Genomic DNA, 18384 nt, shown 5'->3' with positions numbered 1-18384 from the left:
CTCTGCACAGTCCGACTTTCGAGCACTTGTCACGAACCTTTGCTCGCCTTCCCATGCCGCCAACTTACCGTCGCGTCACAACAAACGACGAAGCTGGCCGCACATGAATGAGGCTCTTCAGACTTACCCGGCTAGCTATAATATGGTGCCACGTGGATTATTCAAACAGTTGAACTTACCTCCAAAATTTTAAACTGAAAGTAGAAAGCAAAAAAACAATCAATTGCTACTTTTCTCTCCATGAAAAAAGCCCTTTATTAACCCCTCATCTTTCCCTTCCTTTCCTCACCACACCACATCTCCTCTCCCTTCCTTCCTCTCTCTTCAAATGTCTGTAATAACAGAGAAATCGCCCAAAGACTGCGCCAGCAAGAAAGCAACCACCACCTTCCCAATCCCAAAGCTCAACAAGAAGCTCTACCTATACCTCTCCACACTCCTCCTCTCTCTCCTCTCCCTCCTCCTCCTCATCTACCTCACCCTCCACCCCTCCAAGCCCCACTTCTCCCTCCAACAAGCCGACGTCGACCAGCTCAACCTCTCCGGCCCCTCCTCCCTCCTCAACTCCTCCATCCAGATCACCCTCCAGTCCGACAACCCCAACACCAAGCTCGGCATCTACTACGACGAGTTCATCCTCTACGCCTCCTACAAAGGCCAGAGGATCACCCCCGAAGCCGCCATCTCCCCCTTCTATCAGGACCATGGGGAGACGAACCTCCTCAGCGCGTCGCTGGTGGGGTTCCAGCTCCCTGTGGCCCCGTCCTTCGCCTATGAGGTGCAGCGTGATCAAGGGGCCGGGAGGCTGGTGTTGAGCTTCAAGGGGATGGGGCGGTTGAGGTGGAGAGTTGGGAGCTGGGTTTCAGGGAGGTATCGGTTCATTGTCAGCTGCGTTGCTGTTATGCCGCTTGGGCCAGCTGTGCCTTCGCCCCCTTTGCGTTCGAGGTCGAGCTCGGAGTGTTCTACTGTCATGTGATAAGTGTAATTATGTAATAAGATTATGGTTTTCTTGATTGCGTAAGTGTTGAAATGTTATTGTTGATGATGTAAAGTAGCTTTGTGTGATATGGAAGAAACAAGAAGTGGGATTTTGTGGAGTCTTTTTGGTATTATGATTATTATGGGATTTTTCATTTTTTGTAATGAGAAAGATGAAAGGGAGATATGAAAAAGTGGGAAATGTGAGTTTTGGTGCTTTCTTGATTGAGGAATCTGCGTCTCTCGTGATTTTATCAAACGCTAGTGGGCCCGTGTGCCGCGACTTGACTAGTCGTGGGTGGGATGTTACACTCGATGAAATGCAAACACGGTAGATATATTGGTCAAGCAGAGAGCCTCGTGCTCAAGACTTGGCTGGTCGTGGGCGAGACGATACACACGATGCATGAAATTTAATACATACACATATATATATATCGGTATAACATAGAGTCTCGTGTTCGAGACTTGAGTGGTCGCTGGCGAGATCATACACTAGCTTGACGAGATACACAAGTCTGATAGATATATCGGCCAGACAGAGAGCCTCTTGTTCGGCCAAACAGAGAGCCTCGTGGGCGAGATACTACATTTGATGAAATAGACACACGTCTGAAAGATATATCAGTGGACATATTGTTCGTACAGAGTCTCATGTTCGACAGCCTGATGATTCTATGTCATAACTCATGGTTTGAATGATTTGGATCAAGCGTAGTACAAATGAAATGGATTTCACACCACTACTTGAGAAAATATATCAGCCAGTTTTATTAAAAATATTAAATTTTGATAAATTGGGCGTGATACTATACAATCAACCATAGATCAGCAAAATTCAAAGAAATTGGGCAACGATGATTATTTCAAGAGAGAGAATGAATGCTAATCCTTCTCGTTTTCAAGATCTCCAGAGAGTCATCTTCAAAATGTGGCAGATTACAAGATTTTGGAGCTGTATTATTAGGAGGGTCCGTGGAAGAATATAAACAGTGTCCCTCCTACTTGTTTGAGGAAGAAAAAGAAAATCTAAACAAAGAAAAAAAACTGTTTTTAACCTTTTGCAGTCCCTACAAGAAACAAGGGGGGAAAGGTATTGTAAAAAAAACTAGATATAAGTATACTCTGTTTACTGGAAGAACAGCAAAAACAACACATAACATGAATTAGTTAATCTCTCATCAAATCTCTTACAACATCCTGTTAAAACTAGTTAGTTATCAATCATGGTACTAAAATGTAGTAACAGAAAAATGATGGCTTGCCACCAAACACAAGAATTTCCCAAAGCCTTCAATCTCATTATACACAAATATATACAACCAAGCCTCCAACTTTTGTTGAATCAAACATGTATATGATTCTTGAAAAAGAGAATACAATCTCTGTCTTATTGGTTATTACATGTGGATCATGATTCATATACATACATTGCTCCAAAATCGTAACCCTATAGAAAAAAATGCAGAGCATCAATGGGGGGAACTCACCTCAGATTGAATCAGAGTCAACCCACTTCCAAAAATGCTTTTTACAAGAAACCGCCTTCTCATCCAAACCCCCGTACTCATCCGCCTCCTCCGTCGAGAATTCGCCCTCCGGCAGCCCCTCCACCTCCGCCTCCACCGTGTGCAGGACGTACCTCGCCGGCAATCCGGGATACGACGCCGAAGCTCGCTCCTCCACCTTCTTCGTATAAGATTCCGGCACCAATCGCACAATTCCCCTATTTTCGTCGCGATTGCCGCTTCCTAGGGTTCCAATTTCGACGGACGATCCAAGCCCTAATTCCTCTCTCACGGCGCGGTACAGCGCCGCCTCCACCGATTCCCCCGGCTTCATCTTCTCCGAGAGGGGGCGGCCGCGGCGCCTCACGTCGCCGTTGGAGAGCTCCTGATGAGATTCGATTAGGATTTTTCCGTCGCCGCGGACGATCCTCGCGACGACGACTTCGACGGTACGGACAGGCGGGATTGAATCGGCGAGATCGGTCTCGCCCTCGGTGATTTCGAGCCAGAGATTGTGGACATTCTTCGTCCCCGGCTTGACGCCCCACGATCCGAAGAGGTCGGCGGCGAGGCGAGGGCGCAGCCAATCGGAGAGCGTCTGCGGCGTGGCGAACGGCGGAGGGAGGCGGCGGGGATTCAATCTTCTAGGGCTGGGGGAGGACATTTTGGGAATTTTGCGGGGGTATAACGGGAAAGAGAGTTTGTTGGTGTTGTTATTGGGGAGGAAGAGGATGGAGGTGGATTTGGGGGAGGTGGAGAAGAGGACGAGGAGAGAGAAGGCCGTGAAGATGATATCAGGGAGTGACGTCGGCTTCTTCAGCGGTGGTGGGATCGGTGGCTGGGGCGGCGGAGGCGGTGGCATGGCGGTGGTGATTTGGGATTCATTTATGATTTTTTTGATTTAGGGTTAAAAATTGGGGATAATAAGAGGTGGGGATTTTAGATCAGATTTTTTCGAGATTTTGTGACATGATGATGTTTGTGGTGTAATATGATTTGTTGGGATTTGGGGCATATTTGCAAAAACTAAAGAACTCAAAGGACCAGAATGCAAATTTGTATGAGTTAAGTTTTCCCACAATTTGTAATCGAGCTTGTTGAGATTGAGGGTAGTCAATCTAACATCTTGTGATTTCTCCATATTTTTCTAAGAGCAAAGATTCCCATTCATTCTTCAATCCGAGTTCTTTGTGTTCTCATTTTGGTGTTCATCATTCGATCGTTTGTGTATTTCATTTCTTCATATCGTTTCCATTTCCGATCTTGACTGAGCTCGAGATCATTGGCAAGTATCACAAATTGGCGCCGTCTGTGGGAAGAGGAAGTGAAGAAGACGACGCAATTGAAGATGTCTACCGCGAAGTTTGATGTTGAGAGATTCAACGGCGAAAACGACTTCGGTCTTTGGCGATTGAAGATGAAAGCTGTGTTGATGCAGCAAGGAGTCTGGGATTATGTGAAATCCAAGACTGATGAAAAGGATGCTCAAGAAAAGGATGCACTAAAGCTTCAAGAACTGGAATATAAACCTTACAGCTCTATCTTGCTGTGCTTGAGCGACAGAGTTTTGAGAGAAGTCCAAAAGGAGGAGACAGCCGCAGGAGTTTGGGGGAAGTTGGAGAAGATTTATATGGAAAAATCTATCTCCAACCGCCTTCACCTCAAACAAAGATTGTTCAACTTCAAGATTTCTGACTCCAAGAATTTGGGCGATCAACTAGAGGAGTTCAGGAAATGCATTGATGATCTTGAAAGCGTGGATGATGCTATCAAGGATGAGGATAAGGCTTTGATGCTCTTGAATGCCTTACCATCAAGTTATGAGCAATTTAAGGACTCTATACTTTTGGGTAGGGATTCGAAAGTGACGCTGGAAGAAGTGTATTCGGCTTTGAAGCTAAAGATTGCTCAGAAATCCTCAGTTAAAGTTGTTGATCAGGCGGCAGAAAGTCTCAACATAAAAGCTGGTGGGAAAAGGTACCAGAAATTCAAGAAATCTGGCAATGATAAATGGAAATCAAAGCCTCAAAAGGACTCAAATCAAAAGGAGACAAGAAGCTGTTTCTGGTGCAAGAAACCAGATCATATTAAGAGGGATTGTCATGCCTGGAAAAAGAAGCAAGCCGAGGAAGGAAAGGAGGAAGTTGCAGCTGCTGTGACAGAGGAAATTGAAGAAGCTAGAGCACTGAACGTTGTGGAAAGAGGCCCATTATCAAGATTGTGGATAATGGACTCTGGATGCAGCTTCCATATGTCCTCATGTGTTGAGTGGTTTTCTGATATGAGAGAATCCAATGGAACAGTCCTGTTAGGTGATGACCACGTTTGTGAGGTCAAGGGCATAGGAAACATATGCCTCAAGATGGAGAATGGATGCTTGAGGAAACTTACAGAAGTCAGGTACATATCATCCATCAAAAGAAATCTTGTTTCATTGGGTCTGCTTGAGAGAAGTGGCTACAAATTGACTCTATTTGGGGGTGAGATGCTGGTAACCAAGGATGGAGAAGTGATGATGAAAGTCGTTAGAAAGAATGTGCTATATTATCGACAAACCGGGCACATTTCTCCACCGCAGTGAATCCAAGAATCGAGGCACTCGACATGGAAACCATGCTCGCCGTTGCAAAGTTCCCTCACATTGTGCCATACTTCTATTCTACTCAAACAAACCCCACAATCATATTCTGTTGGAAAGATCACTTTAAGTGTCCCAAGTATATTGGGAAAAGAAAGTGTGGAGTCTCAAGAATATTGGAAAGAGTCACTTTAGAGTTTCAAGGAATATAACATTAATAGTGTTATAGTTCCAATTGTTTAGTTCCTAGGTACATTACTTCTCTAGTCCTATAAATAGAGATGCACAATGTATCCAACAACAATTCAAATCAATCAAAATGTAGTCTTCAAGAGTTCTTCAATTTTATTTTCCGCATTTTACTTTTCAACATATTCTTCCTCTTCCTCCTCGTTCTGTGATCTGAAGGTTGCATGTTCGACTACTGGAAGACGATCTTTGTCGACAATATTGATTGTCAAGTAATCCGGAAGCAGCACGAGTTCAGGAGATAGACGAATCTCATCATCGTGTTCGAAGTTGCTTCTAGTGTGTGTGTGTGTGTGAGTAACTATTTGGGTAACCCTAAGATATGGGGATCGTAACATTTTATAAGTGGTGAATAGCAACAAAATCCCATTCAAGAAGAAGATGGAAATTTTTATTTTCTAGAGATGTATCGATACTCCTTTAATAAGGGGATGGCAAAGTACAATTTGGATTGGAGTGTATATAATTAACAAGCTCTTACTTAAAAGTTAACTTAGAGAAAAATGCACCCTCGAGGTAATTGTGATCGATGACTTTGGTGTTCTTTCTTGTGAAACATGATAATGTCGATGAATAATAACGAGACTAGTCTAATTACACTTAATATTAAGAATATATTATTAAGAAGAAAAAGAGATGCATGTATAAAATTCACGTGGACGTGAAGCATCAATATATAGGATATTCGATGCTACTTAATTATGTGAGTGGGGCTAATTCTCATTTAAAATATGTGATACGAAAAAGAACGAAGGTCTTCGCATAGTTTAGTAACGATGACAACTACTATAATAACTTGACAATTGTATGATGATGGAATAAAATCCAAGAATTATAGGGTTACCCATTGTTTCACACTATATAACATTGACCACAATTTTTAACTTAGAAACGAAAATTTTAAAATGTTTATAAATTTTATTAGCAATCATAATAAGTCTACTAGACGACAGTATGGGATCTATGAGACATGACATAGAGCTTCCTCATTGAATGCTTGAGTTTTTAGTTGAAACATTATGATATCTAACTGTCCGTAACCGGCTAATGGGTGATAGACACGTAGCTATCAATTTTTATTTTAGAATCAGATTTTAATAATAAAACAAAAATAATCAACGAATTTATAAAAGACTCTTTTTGTAAAATCTTAAACGCTATCCCATCATCATAAAGTGACCCAAGTGAACAGTGTGAAAGTGAAAATAATTTTACATAATTTTTGGCTACGCTAATTCGTTAGGAGGTTAACATCCAAAGTTTAATTTTTGCATGTTTTAACATAGTAGTAGTATTATATATTCAATAGTCCAATGTGTAGTCCAAACTAGTAGGAGAAATTATTAATGACTGACGAGTGATCATCCTTTTTAATTTTTTAAATCATTTTATATAAAAATTAAAATGATCAACGATTATGTATTTTTATATTTTTAATTATGATTTTATATATTTTTTAATTATGATTTTATATATTTTTAATTATGTATTTACAAACTTTATTTTATTTTTTTAATTTAAGTTATTAAGATTCCTTTTATTCGTGTATATTGATTGTATTTAAAAAGGAAAAAATAATAAATATAAATGCTTTAACAAAAATTACAACCGACAAATTAGCCATAATATAAAATGTAGCACAGTCGGAGTAAGGAATGATTACTGGTAAAAATTCAAGAAACTGATGTTGAGGTTTCATGTCAATTTCCAAATATGTGGCAGGTTTGATACTTGCTTCGAGATTTCAACTTTCAACTTTTCTATCCTTTCACATGAATAGGAAAAGCACCATAAAATCCCATCAAAAAAGGAAAATCACCATCACCACCACTCGTTGATATAGATATTTTATGCTAATCCAAACTAATACTACTAATTAACAACAATATACTCAACATTTTCATGTTATTGCCATAAAAAAAGTTAGTAATTTGTAACATACATACATCTCATTGAAGCTCCTCCATCAAGTAATCTTCTCCAAACAAGTACACCATTCTTTCCGATCTCCATGGATCCTTCCCATGGCCTACCTCCCTGGAGACGAGCCGGGCTCGACACACGGGACACGTGTCGCCACCGCGGTCGATCCAGGAATCAAGGCAGTCGACATGGAAAGCATGCTCGCATTTGTTAAGTTCCCTCACATTGTGCCATGCCTCTATTCTTTTCAAACAAATTGTGCAATCATCATCACCCTCCTCGCTGTCGAGAGATCTGAAGGTTGCATGTTCAACGACTGGGAGGTGACCTTTGTTAACGGATTTGGTCGTTAGGTAATCGGGAAGTAGCACGTTCGAAGGGGATGGTCGGGACGAATCATCGTCTTCAATGTTGCTTGTAGTGGTTGTGTGTGAGGAGATCAAGTTTTTGAAGGGTTTTGTGAGTGGTGAGAAGAAAGAAAATCCCATTTCAAGAAGTGATCGTGTGTGGGAGAAGATTAAATTTTGATTTTGGAGAGAGATATATATACATATATGAGGGGAGAACTAAGAATTGATTGACAATTATTGGATCCCAAAATCAATGACCTAAACTTTATCTCTTTGAATGTCAATTCTAGCATTCTGGAATATCGATTTAAGGGTAATTTTGGAAACGAAATTAGTTAGTTTAAATTGACTAATTTATCTTTTCTACAAAATATCTCAAAATATTAAATTTGACATAATTCTAAGGATTTAAAATATTTTTCCCAAATCAGATGGAGTATCAAATTAAAAATAATTTTACATGAAAAAACACATCATAATTTCATATCTCATGATGAAAAAAAATTACTAGTGTAATATAATATTGCACATGTTCACATGAAAAAATATGCACAAAAAAAAAGTAGTACTAGTAATTTGTATGTGTATATCTACACCGACTCGCAGTATAATATTGTTCATTGTAGTGTAATGATGGCCCGAATGCAATCTATATAATGTAAAAAAATATAAGTTTGTAAGTGTGTTTTTAAATTTTTAATGATTAAAATTAATTTAAAAATAATTTTACATCTATATTTATACTTTTTATTTCAACTCTACAAAATGAAAAAATGCATACTACTTATACCTAACCTAAAGAAAAATGCACCGTCCATTTATGATCAATGACTTTGATGTTCTTTTGTGTAGGGCTTGATAATTGATCGATTAAAATTCAAAACTGAAAATAGTATATATAGTTATTCGTAATTTTTTAGTTAATGATTCAGCAAGCTAAACGGTACGAAATTATTCAAATCCGAAATGTATAACTCGTACGTTGATTGATTAATCAGTAATTATGTCGTGATTAGTAGATTAATTAATGACTAAATAATTAGGAATTAATGTCTTGTCTTTTTTTTTTAAAATTGAACGTCGTTAAAGACTATTTTTCTCGTCCAAAAGGATACGTGAGCCACATAAATGAAGAAAGCACCACCACTCATAGAATTTTCTCGATATTTCAATTTTTTATTACTAGTACTCATTAATTTTGTGTCGGCTTTGCATTGTGGAATTAATAAATATCATTGTGATTTCATAAATGCTAGCCAACATCACTAGGTCAACATTGTGAAAGTGGCGAAAGTAAAAATCAAATATTGGTCAAACTCTGCCACTTTCAACTATTAGTATATTAAAAAATTTCTTAATAGATGAAAAATTCTAGCGTATTAAGTGACTGAATTTATTAATTTGTTTTATACATGTGGTTTTAAATGTAGATAACTATCTAAGTATTTAAACGAGGTCGTTAAGTACTTAGTTACTACTACATGTTTTGTCAGTATTATATTTTTCATCTGATAAAGTATATAATTTCCCTCCATTGAAACTATAAGACAATTAATAATTGTCAAAATTATAAAATAATCTATTATTTTCAAAATTATTAAATATTTTCGAAGATAATTAATATTCATAATTATTTGCTACACTAATTCGTATATATGTCTTGGGATGTTCACATAGAAAAGATTGATTATGGACATGTGCATGATTGTATTGTGATGGAGTACGAACTAAACAAGCCCAATAGCGGGGACAGCTCGGCTAGCCCAAAGCCCAAGAAAGAGTTCAGTTCGGCCAAGAGTTCAGTTCGGCACAATCAAAGAGTTCGGCCCTAGCCTATAGCTCGGTAAAAGCCAACTAATCAAACTCTGCTCTCAGGTCGGCATCAAGCTCTACTCTCAGATCGGCAAAAGCTGCTCGGCAATAGTTCAGCAGTTCGGTCTCAGTATTTGACCGAACTGGGAGGTAGTCAACTCATGTCAGAACCTCCACGATCTCCACTACACCCACGATCTATTTAGTGGTGTCAAGCAGTCATTAACTCATGCAGGATAGTGGGCCCATGCAGGATCGCATGACCTCCACGACATCCACAACCATCATTAGTGGTGACGCAAGCCACGATCTTAGTTCATCATATAAATAGAACTTAGATCAGATAGATTGGGGCTCTCTCAGACTCTCTCGCTCTCTAGAGACAGAGATAAAATATAAAATAGCAAGTTTGTATTTGTAAGCTGTAGAAAAACAGATCAAGCAATACAATCTTGCCCTCTTTTCTCCCCGTGGACGTAGATTTACCTCAGTAAATCGAACCACGTAAATCTCTGTGTGTTGATCTTCCTTTATTTTTACAAGCATTCATCACCATCAAAAATTCGCCGCTTCATCACTGGCGCCGTCTGTGGGAAACGAAGAACCAAATTTGTGATAAAGCGAGTTTTTGATCCTCCTCCACCAAAAAAATGCATTCCAGATCACGTAACACCCATAATTCTGTCCGTGACAACCGTGAGGAAGTAAGTCTAGCTCGCAGGTCTGAAAAACGGCCTCGGGAGACATCTACTTCCAGTTCTCACGAAGGAGCAAGCCACTCCAGGAGTCATCGCACAGAATCTTCCCAGCAGCCCGATTTAAATGAGGTTGTCAAGCTGTTTTTGGCCGAGAAGCAGGAGGAGTTCTTAGCCTTCCTGCAAAAAAGCCAGCAGCCGGAGAAGAAAACGGGGGATTCTCCCTCCTCCTTCAGACATGAAAGTCACTACCGCAGTAGTGATGTGTCCTCCAGGAGAGAGAATCCTCACCCCCGACATGTTCTTCCTCGCCGAACTCCTTTTGAAAGAATTCAGAGGGCACCGGTACGAAGTAGATTGGGACCACGTCTCAATCCTGAGACGCCACCCGCTCAGTTCGTACCATTGAACAAGTCAAGAGCGGAAATTTTCGAACTACATTCCGAAATGTTCGAAAAACCAAAACGGATGACGAAATCGGCCACACGCCGAAGTCTTGATGCATATTGCTCCTTCCATCAAACCCACGGTCACGATACCGAGGAGTGCCGAAATTTGGCTGCAGGTATTGATGTTCTTGTAAAAACAGGAACGCTAAAAAAATACCAAAGCAAGCTGCCGAAAAACAAAAAACAAAAAGCAGAGGGGTACGAGCTGCTTTCCTCAGAATCCGAAAAAGCAACAGGATCCCGAAGACGATGACGAGCAACAATATGATGGAGTAATCCTGACTATTGATGCTTTCCCTGCCGGGAAGACTAAATCGTCCCTGAAGCCGTAATTCCGGTTTAGATCGGCATACCCAGTCCCCGAACTCAATTTCTCCTCAGAAGTGAATGGTGACGGACTGAGAGCCGAACTAGATCTTGCCGAAGAAAGAAGAGAATTGGCCTGCATAAAAGCAGCCAAGTACAAGGAGCAAGTAGCCCGGTATTACAACCAAAGGGTGAAGAAGCTGCAATTTCAAGTGGGAGATCTCGTCTTGAGAAACAACGAAGTAAGCCGAGCAGAAAAGCTGGGCGAACTCGAACCCACATGGGAAGATCCATATCGGGTGTCAGAGGTCCTCGGCAAAGGGTCTTATAAATTGACTCTCAAGTCAGGAGAATAAACACCCCGAACATGGCATACCTCCAACCTCAAAAAGTTCCATTTGTAAGAGACAGTTCAGTCAGTCTTATGTGTTTTCTTTGTCTTTTACTTGTTCTTGTCTCTACGTGCGTTGTGTCTGTCTATGTGAGTGTCGTCTCTTACAAATACAACTGAGGTATCTCGTTCTTCAAAGGCTAATCCCCTTTTTAGAACATAAACAAGCAGTTCGTCCGAAACGAGCTGCAACAAGCCAAAGATTGTGTGTCAAAGCTTCTAAAGAGGATACAAGACCACAATTCAGCTTAAACAAGCAGTTCGTCCGAAACGAGCTGCAACAAGCCAACGATTGTGCGTCAAAGCTTCTACAGAAGATACAAGACCACAATTCAGCTTAAACAAGCAGTTCGTCCGAAACGAGCTGCAACAAGCTAAAGATTGTGTCAAAGCTTCTAAAGAGGATACAAGACCACAATTCTGCTTAAGAATCAAGCACTTCGTCTGAAACGAACTGCAACAAAAGTCCGATTCTCGCGATAATACTTGCCTGAATTAGGACAAGGGAAAGTCCAATCCACGCGATAAAACTCGCCGAATTAGGACGACCAAGTTCGGTCAAAGCAGTTTACCTCATAAGACCGAGGACGACCATGTCTAGTCAAAGAGGTTTACTGCATAAGACCACTTCGGTTAACTGGGAAAGTCCGATCCACGCGATAAAACTCGCCGAATTAGGACAAGGGAAAGTTCGATCCCGGCGACAAAAATCGCCAAATTAGAACACAGACCAAAGACGAGTCCGGTCAAAAGATGTTTATTTCATCAGACCAAAGACGAGTCCGGTCAAAGATGTTTATTTCATCAGACCAAAGACGAGTTCGGTCAAAGATGTTTATTTCATCAGACCAAAGACGAGTCCGGTCAAAGATGTTTATTTCATCAGACCAAAGACGAGTCCGGTCAAAGATGTTTATTTCATCAGACCAAAGACGAGTCCGGTCAAAGATGTTTATTTCATCAGACCAAAGACGAGTCCGGTCAAAGATGTTTATTTCATCAGACCAAAGACGAGTCCGGTCAAAGATGTTTATTTCATCAGACCAAAGACGAGTCCGGTCAAAGATGTTTATTTCATCAGACCAAAGACGAGTCCGGTCAAAGATGTTTATTTCATCAGACCAAAGACGAGTCCGGTCAAAGATGTTTATTTCATCAGACCAAAGACGAGTCCGGTCAAAGATGTTTATTTCATCAGACCAAAGACGAGTCCGGTCAAAGATGTTTATTTCATCAGACCAAAGACGAGTCCGGTCAAAGATGTTTATTTCATCAGACCAAAGACGAGTCCGGTCAAAGATGTTTATTTCATCAGACCAAAGACGAGTCCGGTCAAAGATGTTTATTTCATCCGACCAAAGACGAGTCCGGTCAAAGATGTTTATTTCATCAGACCAAAGACGAGTTCGGTCAAAGATGTTTATTTCATCAGACCAAGGACCTAGTCCGGTCAAAGAAGTTTACTTTAAAGGCCATTTTACATAAAGGAAGAAACCAAACTAAGAGAAAGGAGACGAAATCATACTTCGCCAGCTTCGTCTCCACCTTCTCGGTGAGGTTCAGCTTCCTTCTCCTTATCTGCTTCGGCTTCAGCCTCCCCCGTATCCTTATCCAGAATACCGAAGTGATTCACTTCGCTTTTTCGGGGGGGGGTAGTGATGGAGTACGAACTAAACAAGCCCAATAGCGGGGACAGCTCGGCTAGCCCAAAGCCCAAGAAAGAGTTCAGTTCGGCCAAGAGTTCAGTTCGGCACAATCAAAGAGTTCGGCCCTAGCCTATAGCTCGGTAAAAGCCAACTAATCAAACTCTGCTCTCAGGTCGGCATCAAGCTCTACTCTCAGATCGGCAAAAGCTGCTCGGCAATAGTTCAGCAGTTCGGTCTCAGTATTTGACCGAACTGGGAGGTAGTCAACTCATGTCAGAACCTCCACGATCTCCACTACACCCACGATCTATTTAGTGGTGTCAAGCAGTCATTAACTCATGCAGGATAGTGGGCCCATGCAGGATCGCATGACCTCCACGACATCCACAACCATCATTAGTGGTGACGCAAGCCACGATCTTAGTTCATCATATAAATAGAACTTAGATCAGATAGATTGGGGCTCTCTCAGACTCTCTCGCTCTCTAGAGACAGAGATAAAATATAAAATAGCAAGTTTGTATTTGTAAGCTGTAGAAAAACAGATCAAGCAATACAATCTTGCCCTCTTTTCTCCCCGTGGACGTAGATTTACCTCAGTAAATCGAACCACGTAAATCTCTGTGTGTTGATCTTCCTTTATTTTTACAAGCATTCATCACCATCAAAAATTCGCCGCTTCATCATATTGTATCAACTCTTCATTTTTCCGGATTGAAAATGCGCATTTTGACGAAAACCACTTTGTACGACTAGTCAAACTCCATAATTCTTGTACTTTAATTGGTTCGACAATATTACTTTTGCAATATTTTATTCTCATTCCAAAGTAGCACAAGTAATTATTAGTCTATTATTAAGACTAGTATTCCCTTTCTTTCACATTAATTAAGTCATTTTGCATTTTGATGTGTTCCATAGAAGTGGAGTCATTTTTCCTTTTATTAAAATCAACGCATTTCTTCTCATTTACTTTATTCTCTCTTCATCACTCTACCTTTTTCATTTCCTACTTTATTTTGTACTTCACTCACTTAACACATTTTTTCTTAAATCGCGTGCAAAAAAACCGTCTTCGCTACTATGGAACGGAAGGAGTATATATTACCAATTCACTTTAATGTTTTTCTATGACACATAAAAAAATGAATGCTTTTAATACTACTCCCTTAGTTCTATAGTAGTGAAATCATTTTTTATTTTGGTATGTTCTATAGTAGCAGAGTCATTTCCTTTTTAGTAAAAGTCAACATATTTCTTCTCACTTACTTTATTCTCTTTTCATCTCTCTTCCTTTTTCATTTTTTACTTTATTCTTTATTTACTTAATTCACTTAATATAATTTTTCTTAAAAATAAATGCCTCCACCACCGCGAAATGAAGGGAGGGTAAAGATAGCCATATATTATATAACGTTGAAAGTACCACAAAGCTCGGACTTAAGGGGGTATTTAATAGTCCCAAATCAAAAGGGGAGTTTATCTATGGTCAATTTTGGAACAAATCAAAAAATTTATATCTATACCTCGTAAAAAAGATTTATTTGTTTTGTGGAATTAACCATTTACATTCTTTTGGGAAGAAATTATGTTCAAATAAGCAAATATATATGTTACGGGATTATGTTCAAACAAGCAAATATGTCATAATTACGGGAGTTCATCCACTGCATAAATTCAAGAATTGAGAAGTTGAAAATGAAATGACGCTATTTCATGTAAAATTCAAATTAAGTCAAATATATTTCACGACTAGCCACATATGATCATAATTTGCTTAAAATTTTCTATTGGGATCGGGTTGAGAAAATCGCATGCTTTCAAAATTTTTAGGGCTGGCAATTTTCGACACGACACGATAATCCGACACGAATCCGCACGAAATTATTGGGTTGGGGTCAGTCTTATTGGATCCTTGTCCTTATCGGATTGACCCATTAAGAACCCGATAATTTCGGGTTGGGTTCGGGTCGGATGCGGGTCGGATACGGGTAACCCATTAAGAAATAATATTATTATTTTTATTATTATTTAAAAAAATATATATTACTTTAATGTTTTAATTTCTTATAAATTAGGTTTAAATAGTATAAAACGAATTTTAATTATGTAAATTAGGTTAAAAATTAAGGTTTAATCGTGTAATATCAGGTTCGGGTTGTTATCGTGTCGTGTCAACCCAAATTATATCGTGTCGATAACGGGTTCGTGTCGGGTGCGGGTCGTGTTCGGATTTGAAGGTAGCAGGTCGGGTTCGTGTTCGGATTTACAGTTTCCTTAACAGGTCGGGTTCAGGTTAGGCCTTATTGGGTTGGGTCATTATCAGGTTATCCCGATAACGACCCAATCCGCATGATTTGCCAGCCCTAAAAATTTTATGATTTTTAAGACAACTTTCTAAGTTTCATGCAAGAAAATATCATAATACATCCAAAGTTTATAGTAATTTTTAAAATCGGTTGCGGATGTCCTTAGAGTTTTAAGAAAACTCAAAATAGTAGAATCTAAATAATGAAGATCAATATCCTTTGTATTCAAGTTTAGGAAGTAAATACTCACTCATATAATATTAGATTAAGACTTAACCAATTTTTTTCAGTTGTGATCTGTGGATGAATCCTTACAATCTTGGGCATCTTACCAAAATAAAATGTTGATGCTATAACTTACCTTATGCGAAACAAAATTTTGTTAATTGCTTTTCGAGTCTAAGAAACCATAAATTGCCCTTAATCGATCTTAACCTTTACAAAGAGAAATAAAGGTTTTACAATAAAATATTAGTACTAACATATTTCATTGAAGCTCCTCCATCAAACAATCCTCTCCAAACAAGTAGACCATTCTCTCCGATCTCCATGGATCTTTCCCATGTCCCACCTCCCCAGAGACGAGCCTAGCTCGACACACGGGACACGTTTCTCCACCGCGGTCGATCCAAGAATCGAGGCACTCGACATGGAAAGCATGCTCGCAGTTGCCAAGCTCCCTCACATTGTGCCATGCCTCTATTCTTCTCAAACAAACCGCACAATCATCACCCCCTTCTTCTTCGTCATCCTCCTCCCCTTCCTCCTCGTTCTGTGATCTGAAGGTTGCATGTTCGACCACTGGAAGGCGATCTTTGCATAAAGATTTGTTCGTCAAGTAGTCCGGAAGCAGCACGTTCGAAGGGGACGGGCGGAGCTCGGGATCATCCTCTTCAGAGTTGCTTCTCATGAGATTTGAGAAGTATTTGAAGGGTTTTGTAAGTTGTGAGTATAAAGAAAAACCCATTTCAAGAAGATGAAAATTTGGAATTTGGAGAGAGATATGTATGTTGATAACACTTTATGTCAACTCTAGAAAGGTCTATATTTATGGCACTATATAAGTGGTCCACATTATTTATTTAAGACAACTAAATTTAGCTAGATTGGAGGAACTTATGGTAATAAATTAACTTGTAATGTGTTGTAATGGGGAAACCATGGTAGAGCCAATAGATAAAACTTACCACTGTTATTACTAATTAAGATAAGGTCAAGTTGTCACATATTTTATTAAGTTAGATGGTTAAAATTCTTAATATCTTGTCCCACATCGACTTGGTAACGATTCTAGCTTACCTATAAAAATATGGATAACTCTCCCCCTTATAAGGCCTTTTAAGGGGTGAGTGGGTCATTTCTAATATGGTATCAGAGCGGGCTCAAGTCGATAATGAATTTTATCTCTTTATCTCTTCTCTTGCCTACCCACGTGATGGAAGTCTGATGTGTTATTTTGGCCCACACGTGAGGGGGCGTGTTAAAATTCTTAATATCTTGTCTCACATCGATGTGTCATTTCGGCCCACACGTGAAGGGGCGTGCTAAAATTCTTAATATCTTGTCTCATATTAATTTGGTAACGATCCTAACTCACCTATAAAAGTATGAATAACCCTCCCCTTTTAAGAGGTGAGTGACTCATTTCTAATATACCAATCTAGCATACAAGCTATCATTGTTGATGTTAATTAACATTTTATTCTGTCATTTTAAACATCAAATTGATTTGATTTTTGTGAAAGACTTTTATGGGAATCGGTATATATATTATAGCGAGTTGCTCATATTCAAAAGATTTATAATTAATCAGATCAGGGTCCACAAGGAAAAATAGTCAATGAATAATCACCAAACGCAATGTATGCTAGCAAGCAAACCCAATCATTAATTAGCAGTTTTACCTAGATAATTAGTGAAAGCTTTTCAGTGAGAAAAACAGAATTATATTCAAGATTTATCATTTTTATAAGCCTAAACAAGTTTAGTAGAGATGATTTATATATTACGCAATTCCGTTAGGTTTCTAAAAACTAGTCAAGAAAAATTAAGAAGCGCGCGCGGAATTGCACTACTCGTATAATTACTAAATATTTCATAAGTGATTCATATTAGTACCAAAATTTGAAATTTATATTAATAATACAAAATGTTGCATTCGTATCTTATTTTAATACATTCTTTTATATACGGGATGTGCAATACATAAAACAATAATCAAACCTTTATACTAACCTAAAATAATAATACTACTTATTTTTTCAACAACATGAACAATATTGAAATTTTTGTACCCCGTAAAAATATGTGTGACATATATAAAAAGTTTCATCAATATGAGATAACGATGAACCATCTTTATATAAATTGTGTAATGAAAAAATAATATATCCAGTCTTCATGGTCTGAAAGGGGCTTGGAACTATATTATAGTATGCATATTCAGTTTTTCCGGAACAGGATGCAAGACTTGTACTTATCCAATTGTTGTATTTTAATTTTAATGTGAGTTGCCTTTTATTTCTGGTTTCGTGTGAAAGTCCATGCTCAATTTTGTCTTCTTCTTCTTCTTCTACTTGATAATCAACTTGTCTTATTAGTCTACACGGAGTCGGAGATTTGTATAAGTTAGTCTTTGATATCAAAAAATTAGAACTAATTAATGGGTCATTCGTTAATAATCAAATCCAAATTTTAAGTCAACCAATCAACTTGGTCTTGGGCTTCATCGCATCGCCCAGACCATGTGGAGGATTGTTCCAAATTTTAAATCAATCAATCAAATTTTCAATTTATTTTTTCCTATTTTACTTTATAAATATATCCATTTCTCACATTTTACTCTAATTTCTTCACAATTGAAGAAGTTTTAGTCGTAGTGTAATTTTTTATTATTTTCGTAATCGAATTAGAAATAAACAACAAAAAAATACGTCTATTATATTCGAATGTATAAACATCAATAAGAATCCTTCGTATTAATCAATTTTAATATTTTTTTTTCAAAAAAAAAGGAAAAAGAGAAAGAGACGATGACGATCCACAATTAATCAATCAAAACGGTACAATCGTCTCGAAGCAGTTTATCCCATCGAACTCCACCGCAAATCTGGGCGCTCTTTTCGTCCGGTGATCTTTCCCCGCCGTGGAAGACGAATTCGCACCTTCGTCGCCCTTCGTCTTCTTCAGA

At 38.8% G+C, this 18384-nt stretch overlaps 4 protein-coding genes across 4 annotated transcripts; 1 reads left to right on the top strand and 3 right to left on the bottom strand.

Annotated features, from left to right (window-relative positions):
* The first annotated feature begins 239 nt into the window (after positions 1–239).
* LOC121745577 (NDR1/HIN1-like protein 26) lies at positions 240–1211 on the top strand. Its single transcript, XM_042139533.1, has one exon. It carries the CDS (start codon positions 329–331, stop codon positions 974–976), a length of 648 nt encoding a protein of 215 aa, XP_041995467.1. The 5' UTR covers positions 240–328; the 3' UTR covers positions 977–1211.
* A 1047-nt stretch (positions 1212–2258) lies between these two features.
* LOC121745576 lies at positions 2259–3458 on the bottom strand. Its single transcript, XM_042139532.1, has one exon. It carries the CDS (start codon positions 3346–3348, stop codon positions 2470–2472), a length of 879 nt encoding a protein of 292 aa, XP_041995466.1. The 5' UTR covers positions 3349–3458; the 3' UTR covers positions 2259–2469.
* Positions 3459–7262: 3804 nt separating this feature from the next.
* LOC121744639 (RING-H2 finger protein ATL39-like) lies at positions 7263–7724 on the bottom strand. Its single transcript, XM_042138237.1, has one exon. The coding sequence runs from the start codon at positions 7722–7724 to the stop codon at positions 7263–7265; it is 462 nt and encodes a 153-aa protein (XP_041994171.1).
* A 7957-nt stretch (positions 7725–15681) lies between these two features.
* LOC121744638 (RING-H2 finger protein ATL1-like) lies at positions 15682–16161 on the bottom strand. The gene has a single exon (XM_042138236.1). The coding sequence runs from the start codon at positions 16159–16161 to the stop codon at positions 15682–15684; it is 480 nt and encodes a 159-aa protein (XP_041994170.1).
* Between the last annotated feature and the right edge of the window lie 2223 nt (positions 16162–18384).

The sequence above is a fragment of the Salvia splendens genome, chromosome 8 (genome assembly GCF_004379255.2).
Source record: "Salvia splendens isolate huo1 chromosome 8, SspV2, whole genome shotgun sequence".
Taxonomy (NCBI): domain Eukaryota; kingdom Viridiplantae; phylum Streptophyta; class Magnoliopsida; order Lamiales; family Lamiaceae; genus Salvia; species Salvia splendens.
Note: the sequence above shows the minus strand (reverse complement) of the source record. Positions and strands in the feature narration are given on the sequence as shown.

What these genes read in the sequence shown, in the direction of transcription:
- LOC121745577 (XM_042139533.1), top strand. Translation starts at nt 329, where the DNA reads ATGTCTGTAATAACAGAGAAATCGCCCAAAGACTGCGCCAGCAAGAAA.
- LOC121745576 (XM_042139532.1), bottom strand. Translation starts at nt 3,348, where the DNA reads ATGCCACCGCCTCCGCCGCCCCAGCCACCGATCCCACCACCGCTGAAG.
- LOC121744639 (XM_042138237.1), bottom strand. Translation starts at nt 7,724, where the DNA reads ATGGGATTTTCTTTCTTCTCACCACTCACAAAACCCTTCAAAAACTTG.
- LOC121744638 (XM_042138236.1), bottom strand. Translation starts at nt 16,161, where the DNA reads ATGGGTTTTTCTTTATACTCACAACTTACAAAACCCTTCAAATACTTC.